The 14397-nt window shown below is 35.4% G+C and overlaps 1 protein-coding gene across 4 annotated transcripts in view; it reads left to right on the forward strand.

The window, feature by feature from the left end:
• The window catches only part of Raf (serine/threonine kinase raf oncogene), a 91892-nt gene extending 80216 nt beyond the window's left edge, over positions 1 to 11676 (forward strand). For all 4 annotated transcript variants that reach the window (XM_081761584.1, XM_081761585.1, XM_081761587.1 and 1 more), the window contains one exon: positions 9439 to 11676. In XM_081761584.1, the coding sequence (XP_081617710.1) occupies positions 9439 to 9624 (186 nt within the window). In that variant the 3' untranslated portion in view covers positions 9625 to 11676. The remainder of the gene's footprint in view (positions 1 to 9438) is intronic.
• Positions 11677 to 14397: the final 2721 nt, after the last annotated feature.

Consider the following 14397-nt stretch of genomic DNA (forward strand, 5'->3'; position numbering starts at 1 on the left):
CTCACATCAAAATAAGAAAAAAAAAATGTCATGGACCTGTACTCGAAAGTTAATATTTTCAGAGGTATAGGGTGCCGAAAACGTGAAACGAGTGAACTTTAAACGTTCATAGCTCCATTACTGTGGGACCTATCGTAGTCGGGTCAAGACATCACTGAGGAACTGGTATGTGAACTATCCAAATATCCACGTTTAAGAATGCTCCAGTACTTGCACACCAATTTTTAGAGACGTAGGTGGAGCGTGATCAGGTAGTCCCAAACAGCCTCTCTAAATGATTGTGCAAGTATCGAAGGTTCTAGAAGATTGATATTTGGATAGTTAACCTATTAGTTCCTCAGTGATGTATTGACCCGACTACAATCGGTCGTATAGTAGTGGAACTATGGACCTTTAAAGTTCATTCTTTCACGTTTTCGGCACACTATAACTCCGAAACTATACATTTCTGATAAGTATATATATGAACTTTTTTTCTTATTGTGACGTGAGGAATGAATTCCGAAAATATTGTGACAAAGTTTCGTAACACCCTGTATATATATAATAGAACTTAATAGAATAACCACTCGGACAGTATGGCTGGATATTCAGAAAACTATTTCAAATCCTTAGCACCTCTCAGAAACTTCAATAATATAATCAGAGGAAATAGGTGACAAGTAAATTGGATCAAAATGTGCGTCCAGTATTTTCATGCCTAGTACTATGTATGACTTTCACTGAGAAAGTGTACTAATTTTAATGAAATTTTCAACGTCTTGGTTGAAATATCTGAATCACTTAAATGCTAGAGACGGTAGAAGTGTGTGAAAAATCAGTTCATAATTATTTTCGTTTCATTGTTTTGATTTCCTAATGATCGTCATGAAATGGGTGAATCTGTCATTTTCGGGTGCAGGCTAAACTGTGATAGAAAAAAGAAGAGAGAGAAGAAACGTTAGTTATCCCATAAAAATAGAAACGAATTTTCAGAAGTTTCTTTGTGAAGCGTGCGGTGATTGACCAATGTTACATTCAGTTTAGTACAAGAGAATTGAGCTCTATTCATATTGAAAGTGCATCTAGTTGGAATCCCACGGTAAGCTGTAGATTAATGCCTCAAATAGCTTCGGATCTGAAAAATGGAGTTGCGCTAGAGCAGAATAAATTTCACCTCTGGTTAGTTGTGCCACCGCAACATGCGCATTATTGTATTTAAAAATAACGCTCATTTAGCATGCTAGCAACGTATCCACGAAAATTCCTTAAACTCTCTCTGAAATTCAATTATATTATCACAGGTGTTAGATTTGAACGTATTCAATGTCTGAAAGCAAATATCTCGTCACGTGATCATTATAACGGAAGACAGTTCATATCAATAAAGACTTCTTTGTGCCTATATGGTTTGCGTTCACACTTTGGTACGAAAGAACTCGGGTTAATTACCTGATATATTAAGCAGTATGTCCACGTCCCATATACAGAGCCTGAGCCGTTTCCATCCAAACAAATTCAGGCTCTTGCTTACGTAAGATATTCCACACCATCTCCATCAATTTTAGTACTTGATGGATGCTCACCAGCATGGACTATAGCACGATATCGCAGTTTCTACTTCTGCTGTACCAAGGATATATTGTCTCAGTCCTCATTTTAGGTTTTCCAGAGGCAATTTACCATGCGAACCTGATACATATAGTGAAACGGACCGTTTGAAAAGTCCAAGAGCAGAATAGCCCATGGAAGTTTTTAGAAGTATAATTTTAAACTGAAATTTAAGCATCAGGTTAATACTAAAGAATAACTGTGTACAAGCAAACACCAAACAACACATTCAATCAGGAATCAGTGAAATCATACATAAATGTAATAGCACGTACATTATCATGAGTGAACACACATCTAAACAGAATTAAAGAATAGTAGATATTCAAAACAAGAAGAATATGCATGCGAGGCTTATCTAAGCATTTTATTGAAACAAAACATGATAAAAATTGCATACATAAATCATCATCATCTGTATTGAAAGGAACACTTTTGAATCATTTTTATTTGAATCCAAAATCCAGATTTTAACATGACATTTAAATAGAAAGTTTGGGATACAATAATAAGCAGCTTTATAAACAAACAACGAAATTACATAATAACCATGTCTGACACAGAAATTGGTTATAGGATTTCACAATTTTGTAACTTCCACCATTTCTTACAGTATTTGAAAAGGAATCATTTAGCACAGACCTTCTTTAACACCTGAAATCCACTGACTTGTCCTTTGTACTGTAATTACCTTGATAGAGATGGCATAAAAAAAAATGTCGAAATTACAAGCAATGGAACATTTACACCATAATATACTACACAGAAATTGGTGTGAATGGAATTTTCGTGTTCAAATTAAAAAAAAAAAAAAAAAAAAAAAAAAAACTATAAAACTGTTTCGAAACTTCTTGTACTAAATTAGGGGAATGCAATGGGCACTTCGTAACTTTTTTTTCTATTAAGTGAATTTCGAAATGCAAGAGTTTGTTTCCGATATTCACTTACCGCCATATATCAGAACAAAAAGTGTCATGTGTTTTTATCTTCCTGACACTGTACTGAATCAGTTTGCGTTTCTCACAACCTTCGTTAAGTCATATTTCACTAGTTATAAAACCCCCCTTCCCCCGAAACTATACTATCTCACATTTTCCTTTGATATATAATACTATACAGGATGTTCCAGACAAAATGTTACACAGCTTGTGGGTAGATTCGCTGGACGAAACTGGTTGAGTTTTCTCAATACCATTTGCTCGACTGTGGCATCGTTTTCGAGATACAGGGTTGCCCATTGCCACGCATTATTAACTTTGGAAAATAGTAAATACAATCCAAAACTCGAGCATGATAGTGATTATATATTGCAACAAGATGCTGTGTATACAATTAGTGCAAGAAATATATGAAACGTCAGTGGCACGGAGGTGACAGTGTTACAAACCGTGAATAACATTATAGTGTAAAAAAATCACGGTCATGTTATTGTGTGTTTACTATCCTTTGGTGCTGCCGAACAAAATACGGAAAAACGTTAATTCTGTTTTGCAAACTCTCAGGAATAAAAACGACATCACGGCTTTACACTTTATCATGTGTTCCGAAAAATGTCATGTTGCTCGATTTCAACCTTAATTTTGGGTATCAGATAGCTGCACCAATAGACAACAAATGAGAAATAAACAGTTTGAACATCAAGGGCAAAATACATGTATTCAAGGGTGGCAGCACTGTTAACAAAATACATTCGTTCCGGAGCTCAAGAAGTATTACAAAGAAAATAAACAGTAAGTACATCGTTGACATGAATAGAAATTGAGAGAAACAAATATGAAGAACGTGAGCTGTACGTTGTTTAGAAATTGAGGGTACGAACATACAGAGCGCGAAGCGAAGCAGTAAGAGAAAATTAGAAGCGAATGTTGAGAGCTAGAGGAACAAACAGAGCGCAAATCGAAGCGGCGCAGCTCTTCAATTTTCTGCATTAAATTGTGATTTGTTGAGGTATATTCGAGCTTAGATATACAAAACGTACAATAAAATACAAAATAAATAAATACCATTACAATTCTAACCACATGTTCGTGAAACTTATATTTTTGCGATAGTTTTAGTATTCACAATGTACGTGCAATACGCTAGATACTGTATTTTGAAACTGCTGAATGACATCTCTGCTCCTGTGCAGCTTGTGTTTTGACTGCCACATCGCTGGCCTTACAAACATCTCATTAACAATCGATTCTAAACCCCATCGAGATTTCCAGTTTGTTCGCGTCCAAGTCAGTCAGTAGTTGTGATACTCTTAGTGAACGCCCGTTCACCACGTCCAGGTAGTGCCACACTGAATGGAACACATTGGGTTTTAATTGTCCTGAGGCCAAAAATCACAGAAAAAGCAGCAATGACACAAGTTTTTAATATTCCTGAGGACAAAAGACACAGAAAAAGCCACAAAGTTGAACATGAAGTTATAGCTGAAGTTATATAATCATCCTGTACTATAACGTAATCTCTGCTGACACATAAAGAAAACTGTTTGGAATGGTTACCACCGACATTAGAACACCTTACGTATCATCTGTGCACATTCTGGCGAACTCGTTGAAAGATGCCTAGCGTTTCACGTATTTGTCCTGCAACTGCCACAGTTCTCTCTACAAGAATTTCCGAAGTCCCTCATTAGAGTCTCATAAACAAGCTTCTTTATTTAACTCCAAAGGAAAAAGTCCAGAGGCGACAAGTTTGGTGATAGTGCAGCCAAGCTACTGGACCGCCGCGACCAATCTATTTATCTCCAAATATGTTATGGAGATAACTCACGAACTTCTGCAGTGAAATGTGTAGCTGCACCATCATGCTGAAATCACATTTGACTACATACTACCAATGGAACATCTTCCAGAAGTCAGGGAGCACTTCGTTCAGAAATGTCAAATAATATTGTCCGTTAACACGTGGAGGTAAAATATATGGACCTATCAGCTGGCCTTCTAAGATTCCAGCCCAAACATTGACCGAGAAACAATATTGGAAGTCTCTGGAATGCACAGCGTGGGGATTTTCAATTGCCCGTACGTGTCTGTTTCTTATGTTGAAGTACCCCGCTTGTGTGAAGAGGGCTTCATCACTAAATAAGAGGAAGCGATGAGCTACGGCTCTTCAGCTACTGTCAAGAAACCATCTATAGAATTGTTCGCGTGCATCGAAATCTTGTGGTTCCAACTTCTGAACCCTCTGGAGGTAATAAGGGTAAAAGTGCTCATCGTAAAGAACACACCACACCGTCATACGGCCAACATTGAGGACATGTGCGGCTCGGGTGCTGATGGAAAGATTGTCTTCAACACGTTGTGACACCTTTCTTCCAGTCTGATGGTGCGAACTCTTCTGGAAATCCACGCTCTTGGTTAGAAGCATACAAGAGTCCCGTTTGACGCAAACGACATTCAGGCCTCTCAAATATTGTGTATGCAGGTTGGCCTATTCGCAAAAAAGCTCCTTATAGTCTTCTTGCTTCTTCTCCATTTTGCCTGGCTTCTCCGTGTATGAGAAGCATATCAATGTACTCATTATTCTTGTATGCATGCGCCATTCGGAATTTGCATTTGATTCTTCCTGCAAACCGAGTCGTCTGTATAACACCCACTGAAACCAAACACCTGATTCCGAGCACTGTTAAAAGTGCGGTCACGTGGAGTTCGTTTGCACTATTATGTACTTGGGAGATAGCTCAAACTGCTAGGTTGCATTTGATGTAATTAAAGCGCAAAATAGTGAACTAGAGGAGAGGCACTGACCTCTACTACGTCCGATGGACGAACAAGTGCTGCTTGCGCAGATTTCATTCAGTCTCTCCCCTTTCTACGTTCACATAGGCGGGTGCAAACTAGGCTCGATGGCCAGAAGGCCTTCCAGATTGCATCGATGCTCGTCATAGATACTGTAAACTAGAATTATTACTCTTCCCTCACCCCTTCTTTCTCTTATTTTTCGTCTTGTTCTTACTATTATTTGTTTTATTATTATTCAGATCTAATATCTATGTGTACTTTTCAGTTATGAAGACCAATTGTAATATTCGCAATTCTACTTAGGAAAACACTAGGAAAGCTACAATGTTTATCGTTGTTGTTGTCTGCCATTCTTCAACAGTAACATCACAAATGAACGTACGAGCCATCCGACTGCAAACACACATCTGAATAATTTCCTTGTTATTCAAACAGTTTATTGCTCTTTTATTGTCTTTTGGTGCTGCTTTTATGAAGCTGAACATGTAATGTTAAAACCGATCAGCACAACATGTTACGAAACTCATGATACAGTGCAAAGCCCGTCTTTATTCCTGATAATTAGCAAAACAGAATTATTGTATTTCCATATTCTGTTCAGCATTGCCAAAGGACACTAAACATGTAATAACCTGACAGAGTGATGCTTTTTACTATATAACTAGCTGAACCTGCGCTCTCTACACAGCGCATCATTCGCATATGAGCATAAATCTCCTTCTCATTCCTCACAACATATATACATGTCCCTTTACAAACACAAGTGAAAGAAATCTTGATTTAAAAAAAAAAAAAAAATCGGCAAGGGGTATCATAAAGGGGAGATTTTTTTGATTATTTTTTTCTCAATGTCCCGCACCGTTTGCAAGATTTGAGCCTACTTCCGGTTGGAGTTTCTAATTCATGTATGACCAGTGTTTTCTTTCTTCTCGCATGCAGTATATAATAAGCAAATACATTACACATACAATTAATTATAATGTCAGTTATATATGGTTCATTGGGCAAAACACAAAAAATAAAAGATTCATCTTAGACTCGAGAAATGGTTATCCTTCCTTTTTCATTATTATTTGGCCATGAAACAAACGCCTGAGACATATACAACCCCAATATACAACAATTTGGTGTTGGAATGTATAATGCATAGGATATGATGTTTTAGTTTTTTTTTTTTTTTTTTAATTTCAACGCTTCCTAAAAAAATGTAATAAAGAAATAATGGCCATTTTTTAAATATTCAATTAGAACTGGACAATCTACGCAAAATTTCCAATCGGTCAGTGAAAACGTCATCTTTCTAGAGCCTGTAGTTTCCGAGATCTCATTGTCGAAAGGATTGACCACAAACATATAAACGCCCTCAACATATAGTTTAAAAGAAGTCGGAAGATGGACGCACAATTCACATGCATTGATTTCAGAGAAGACTTATTAAAATACAAAGGCTTTGAACAATAATTTTATATTATAAACATTATGAAAAAGATATAGTTAACTAATTTAGACTATTTAAAGTACAAATACTTAAAATGTTTGTCTCTGTTAAATGTGAAATCAGACATAACCGTAAATGAAAGATTTGAAAGCTAAAGTTATAGGTTGGAGCTCAACCGCTTTTAATTGCTATTATAGCATTTTAATAGATAGATGTTATTCACAGTTTGGAACACTGTCACTTCTGTTTCACTAACGTTTCATGTGTTCCTTGCATTAATTGTACACACAGCACCTTGCTGCAGTATATTTTCACTGTCGTTCACCAGTTTTGAATTGTATTTACCATTTTCGAAAGTCAATAATGCGTCGCAAATGATATTGAGAAAACTACAATTTGGTCCAACGAATTTACTCACAAGCTATATTACATGTCTGGGGCACTCTGTATATAATATCGTAGCTTGGAAGAAAAATGTAATCAGGCTACAGGTGTTAACTTCCCTTTAGATCATTGCAGTACATAGAAGAACTCATTCTCAAAATTCAGTACGTCAAAATTTTTGGCGAAATATTGAGTTATATATTGGATGTTTTTCGGACGACGTACAACATTCTTGACGTATAATAGTTACTTTTAGACCATGATATATTAGAGTAAAATGCGTATAAAATATGATTTTCTCCTCACATTGCATTGTCATAAGAGAGGTAGGAAAACAACGAGCACTGACAGTATTATCATGGAACAAGTCAAAACTTGTTTATCACACGATTTTTAGCAATATATCGCGGTTTTTCACAAAATAATATTCGGTTAATATAAATTAACTCTGTTTTGTCAAAAAATGAGTTAGAGTGTTTTGGAAACTAGTTTGTTTGTTTATTTATTAGATTACATACAAGAATTCTTAAGGTTCGCATGCTTTCTTTTAACCCACATACTCTCTGTCTGAAATTCAGGTTGATGCTAATCTTGTGTACTTCTTGGAAGCAGATTTAAATTGCATTTTGAGCTCCCTCGTGGTTGAGTGCATAGCGTATGTGTTTCTGGCGCGAGAGAATCCGGTTCGATTCACAGCCCACGTTAAGCAGTAAGTCCACGTCTCATATAGCCTCACTGCTGAAAGGAATGATAAACTCAACTCAAAATGAAATCAAAATCAAATTGCATTTTGGACAAAAATAATCTGTCATACAAATGTGGTAGTAGCTTAGAAACCCGTTTTTTTTTTTTTTTTTTTTTTTTTAGTTCGGTATAATTTATACCAAGGTATTACAATGACTCTTTATTTCTTACCACCAGAAGTGAACATTATCTAAGTAGAAAGAGAATATTTCAAAATAAAAATGTTTTTCTGACAAACAGTGATTTTTGACTTAATGAGTTTGGAGATCTCATTAGTTATTTAAGGAGATAATCTTTAAACAAATAATACATTTTGTCAACATGACGCATCTTTCTCAGATTACTATAACTGTGTATTCTTATTTTAGTCACTTGTATTTTGCATGTTTAATTTAATAATTATTAACATTGTAACGATCTGAAAATCGATCGTTTCAAATCTTATTTGTTTTGTTTCACATTGTGATTATTGATTGTTTTATTTTATTATAAATATTTGTTCATTTAATTTTAAGCTTATTGTTACTAATTTTAATACGTTACTCTTAATTTACAAAACAAATTTTATTAAAACGAGTCTATGAATTATAGTTTTCTGGGATACTAAATGAATTATTGGGCGGAAAGTGCTTTAAATTCTGTATATATGCATTTTTATCTTTTTCTAATTGTTGATCGATTGATGGATATACAAAATAAACAGTGAAAGTTGGTAAATGTAAAACCGATTTAATATGACGTTTAAAGTAATTTTAAGAGCTATTTAATCGAACTGCCATATAAATATTGACAATTATATTCTTTTGTGCGGCAAATTAATATATATGGTAAGATGTGTTTGTGGAATATCATTGAGATATGTTATAATATGAATTGCTAAGAGCTTAGCCCCGCCTACTTTCGTATCCCAGATGATTCCTAATGCTAAATTATTAAGTTATATTTTGTATGGAATAACTATTGTATTAAATAATATGGAGTTTCTTGAATATAGAAGGCTAATATTACAGCTTATGTTCAAACTACGAGATGGATGTCATGTACCAATACGTCACTGTTTTAAAGAAATGAATGAGAAATATTATTAATAATTGAAGTATATACGTCGAATGCTTTGTAATAAATAATCAAGGTACTTGGTGTAGGAAGTAAAATGGTTATGAGATAACGGATGTATCCTATAATCCGGATCGTTAGAAAGCAGACGGCTGTAATATTGCCCTTGTACCGTGGTAATAGAAATAAACATTAAAATTTTGGAACTGAGATTTGGAATCTGTATAACTATGGTTATGCTTGTTAAATGCTGTGAATCTGCTTCCACGCATGATATCCGGACCTGTTCTACTGGTGCTACTCGTAATGGAAGTCCGAAATACAAATTGTCTAAAAGTTAAAGTTTTCTTAGGGCAACGAATGGTTGTTCCTATAGAAAGAAAATGGGAAGTACTAGTGAGTGTTTTAGGAAAATAATTTTAGCAGTCACAACATTAAATCATTTGTGTGTAATAAAAAGAATTCTGATTACCTTTCTTATTTCAACAGATCCTCGTTTCGTTGGAGAGCCTTTTGCGGTCTTTGCCAAAAATCCATCGCTCAGCTTCGGAACCAACTCTCAACAGAACCCAGTTACAATCGGATGACTTCTTGTACATGTGTGCTTCACCAAAGACACCAATCAATTCTCAGTTTGGAGTATTCCCCTTTTATTCAGTTGGAGGAAACATTTAAGGTTTTTGAACCTCTTACCTCGAGTTGCCATAAGACAGTAATGAATTAAGTAATTAACGTTGATTGAAGACAGTAGAGGGAGCGTCGTGTACAATTGAAGACAGGTGCCAAAAAAAAGCCAATAAGAAGACAGAAGAGTCAGTTAAATGTACAGTGGTCCTGTGTTCTTTCTCCCCCATTCTGATCGGCTTCTTGGCTCCCACGTTTAATCGGCCATCGAGAGAATTTAGTGCTCTAGTAAGAACATGTGTTATAATCCTGCAGTGTTGTGCTTCATCTATTCTACTTTGATATGTCCTGAGCTGGATTTTCTTTTGGCTGTTTTAAACAGCGAAGTTAGTGGAGAGTCAAGATAATTCAAGGAATTCTAAAGTAAGGCTTGTGATATTAAAAAAATATATATTAACTAGACTCATATCGTAATAGATCTATCGAGTGGATGTCTTCTTCTGGGAAGACTGTCCCAAATAGTGTTTATATATATATATATATATATATAGGTATTATATATATGTACTATATATATATAATATTGATTTATTTATCTATATATATATATATATATATATATATATATATATATATATATATATATATATATATACACTCGGTGCTGACTTTCAGTAATTGTTTTGGAAAGTTCAGTACTTATGTGCATAGCATGTGCATGAGTTAAGACTGAGTAACATGTAGACTTCTGTTAACACAATGTGAAGGTGAACATGACATTACAGAAATCTTTTTCTGTTCTTTTTTTTTTTTTGTCTGCTTTTCATTTTACAATCAATTTTTCTTATTTTTTTTTTATTTGGCAAGATGTCGAAAAATGAACTTTAAAAAAAAGTGTTTCAAACATTCTAAAAAAAAAAATCAGATCAAAACTTTTTCGTCTATGTGTTGTAAAGCCAAAGTAATATATTTAAAAAAAAGGGGTATACTTTTTTTTCCCTAAAGTATTTTTTTAAAGGTTAAAATAACTGATTACAACATACTGATGTGAAATGAATTGTCTACAGAACGAATTATTATTTCTTTCCTTTTTAGTTTTGAACATTTGTCATGTCTTTTAGGTATTTATTAGGGCCTATTACTGAAAAAAAAGAAAGAAAAAGTGAGATATTTCGAACAGAAAAGTGGCACTTTCTGTTACACATAACAAGGAAGACCTTTCTATCAGGCGTAGTTAAATTTCAACTTCTGTCAAAGGTGCTAACTATATTTATTTGATTGAATGCAGTCTTTCTTTTCTTCTTCCGGAAAGGAAAGTTTTTTTTTTAATTTTTTTTAAAGAAGCAATATTTGGCTTCATTTGTACTTTATGTACAATTTACAATACAACAGACTTCATTAAAAGAAAAATATATATCCCCTCCCCTTACAAAGACAGCTAATGTATATTGTAAAAATTATACAAATGTATGGTTGGTGTTACTGTATCTATGCAATACACGCACTTATGAAATAAGTTGATGTAACCGTTGAAATGGAATCACTATGTTATAATCCTATGGAGTTCTGTTTACATCAAAAGGGGAGGGGAAGAACCTAACAGCAAGTTTGAAAAAATACTCCCATTTTAAGCAGGTACGAAGTATCAATGAACTCACCTCCACGATTAGTTAGAATAATATTTAGATATTATTGTCAAAATGAATTTTAAAAATTAAGGAAAACAAAATCATTTTAGTAAATTAACATTTTAATCCTTTTGATAAATGAAATCTAAAAGCTACTAAATTGTCACGGGAATGGTGGTTACTGATCCGTTTCTTCTGCTTCCTGTTATTATTATTATTATTGTTAAATTTCATTGGTGATGAATTTAATGAGAGAATAGAAGTTAATGATGAAATAAATAAATATATATATTTATTTTTCAACGTTTAACATTGGTATGACCAAATTAATAGTTTTTAAAAAATACTAAGTATGTTACGATCTGTACGCTTTGCAAACTGTACATGAGGTACTCACTGAAGTCCCACTCAGTTCCGTTTGTACAAATGAAAGTGTAATTTGCATTCTCAAAGTTAATAAATTATATGGACAATTTTGCAATGTTTGAATTCGATCTGCATGTGCATTTTTTTCTGATAACCTTTCAGTTTCTCATGCTTTTTCAAGCAATTATATAAAGCAGTATAGTACATATAATTTGTACCTAGGTGTGAGAATGTCTCAGGTAAAAGAATAAAGTTAAGAAATCAACCTACCTAGGTATTTCAAAACCATAATAAGCAGCAAGAAAAACTAGTGCTCAATAGAATTGGCCAGCATTACAGTTTTGTAGGAGGCATTGTCATTTCCTTTATTTAATAAGTAATTCTGTGTAATCTCTGTTATTGTGAATAGTTTTCATTACATCATTAAATTTTGGATAACTCAATCAACTAACTGAATGTCAGATATAAACTTTTCTCGTAAGTTCCATCCAAAATGTTAAGCCTTGGGACGATTATTAAAATATTTACATGGGTTTGAGTCTGAGGATGATGTAGGCTAGGAATATCCCACACCAAACACACGTAACATAGTATGAGAACAGTGGTGTAACCAGAAAAATATCATGCGGAGTTAACAATTGCCATGTCCAAGAACACACACACACCAGTCAGATTCCTTCATTTGTTCTTGCAACAAAGAAGTTAAGATTTTTTTTTAAATACTCAAGGGTGATGTGAAGCGTAGAAAAAAGAGAGATTAAGGAAGTTATCACATTGTTCTCATCTTTTGAACAAACTAGAGCACTTGTAGAACGCCTTACTTAGTTCTCAACCAAGTAATCCCTCACTTCAGTGTAGGTTGTCTAACGTTGAGGGATGTGAAAAATTGGAAGTGTGAATGCACTTTTATTCGTTGCAATGCCACCAACCCAAAGCACTGCATCCATTTTAAAGACAAATTCTCTGTTCGAAGTGTCGTTGAATGAAAATCACGTCAATCATAAAATGGAACTTCATCAAGTAGTGAACTCAAACTGGGAAGCATAGGAAATTTGTTAGGCTTCAACAACGATACAGAACTTGCTCCAGAACAAACATGTGTTGGACAGTATTTCTCTAAATTCTCAGCCATTGAGGCTTTGAATGTGCATTGTAACATAGTTCGAGGAACGCTCGTATCAAGAAATAAATATAACTCATCATTACGTTTAAGTCTCTAACTTAATTTCTTGAACTTGTTGTACACTAGCCGCATTTTCCATTATTCTTTCCTGTTTAAGACAGTTATATATGTGGCATTGAGTTTAGAATGACGAATAAAAGGAGTGAATCTGTTATGGAAGCTATTGATTTATGAACTGTTACAGTTTCTACCCAATCGAAGAACCCTTATAACCTAAACTAACTAAACAAGGACATTGAGTTTGACATTGACATTGGAAATGGCTTTATTCATCCGTATAACTCAGATCTTTACATTCAGTATAAAGTGATAGGACGAGATGCAGGTGGAACATTTGCTGAAGGAGCCAGCATTAACTTCGTTGATAACTTTGTCCCGTATTTGTTTTCGCAGGTGGAAATTAGAAAACATAGCACGGTTATTGATCGTATTGACTACCCTAGAATTATGTCTACAATCCTGTAGCTACCCTACAGTAGCTACATTAAAGTTTTCCAAGCCTGAGGCGGAATATTATATGACTAGTGGGTTGATCACAGCATCCAAATTGCCTCGGAAAGAAGATACGATACTATTTCCATTACGATTACTCTTTGGATTGTTCAGTGAATATAAGGAAATATGTGACAGGGAGGACTGCGAGTAACATTTAAGTGAAGTGCAAACAACATATAAAGGTAACCAAAAAGTTGTCGCTTTTTCATCCCCCACCTTCGAACATTGATATGTCACCTAAGACGTAACTGGAAGATCAAAACTAGTCCCCATCAGCATTGACGACCTTCTGCCCACGTTCTGGAAGACTATGGTTTCCATCGCAATAGAACTTGATGGGCCGTGAAGCGAAGGTAACAAGTGCATTTTGCACCTCTACTAGGGATTTGAACTGGCGTTCTCTAAGGTGATTGTCAAAGGAATGGAACAGGTGATAATCGCACGGTGTAATGTCCGGGGAGTATAGTTGATGCAATAGTGTTTCCCATTCAAGACGTAGAATGGTATCCCGGGTCATCCTAGCCACGTAGGGTTTATCGTTGTCCTGCAACAGGAGGACCCCTTTGCGATTCAGAAGTACTGGCTCCAGAGTTTTGAGTTTTTCTTGAACACGGCTCAACTGCTGACACTACAGAGTTGCATTGATGCTCTGACCAGCTGGTAGCAGTTCCCGATGCACGATGCCGCGAGAAATCCACCAAACACACAGGAGAACCTTCTTCTGGTGCAGTGCTAGTTTCGGCTGTTTTGGAAGCGATTCATGGGATGCTAACCAATGATGACGGCGCTGTGGACTTCCGTACAGGACCCACTTCTCATCACATGTCAACACCCTGTCAAGAAATGGCTCCTTCCTCAGACTAGACAGCAAGGTAACACCGGTGTCTGCTCGCGTTGCCTACTGGCCCGGAGTCAAATCATGTGGGACCCATCTACCCAACTTGTAGTGCTTCCTAAGTTGATGGAGGTGCTGCCGAATGGTTTCTCCACTCACACTGAATTGTAGTCTCAGTTCCTCACATGTCTGGCCACTATTCGCCTCAATTGCTGCCTGAAGATCTTCATTTTGTACATGTGTTGGTCTTCGGCACGTGGTATGTCTTCGAGTGTTTCGTCACCGCCCTTAAACTTGCTAAACAACCGCTGCACTTT

This window comes from Thermobia domestica, chromosome 6 (assembly GCF_964235325.1).
Source record: "Thermobia domestica chromosome 6, izTheDome1.hap1.1, whole genome shotgun sequence".
NCBI lineage: Eukaryota > Metazoa > Arthropoda > Insecta > Zygentoma > Lepismatidae > Thermobia > Thermobia domestica.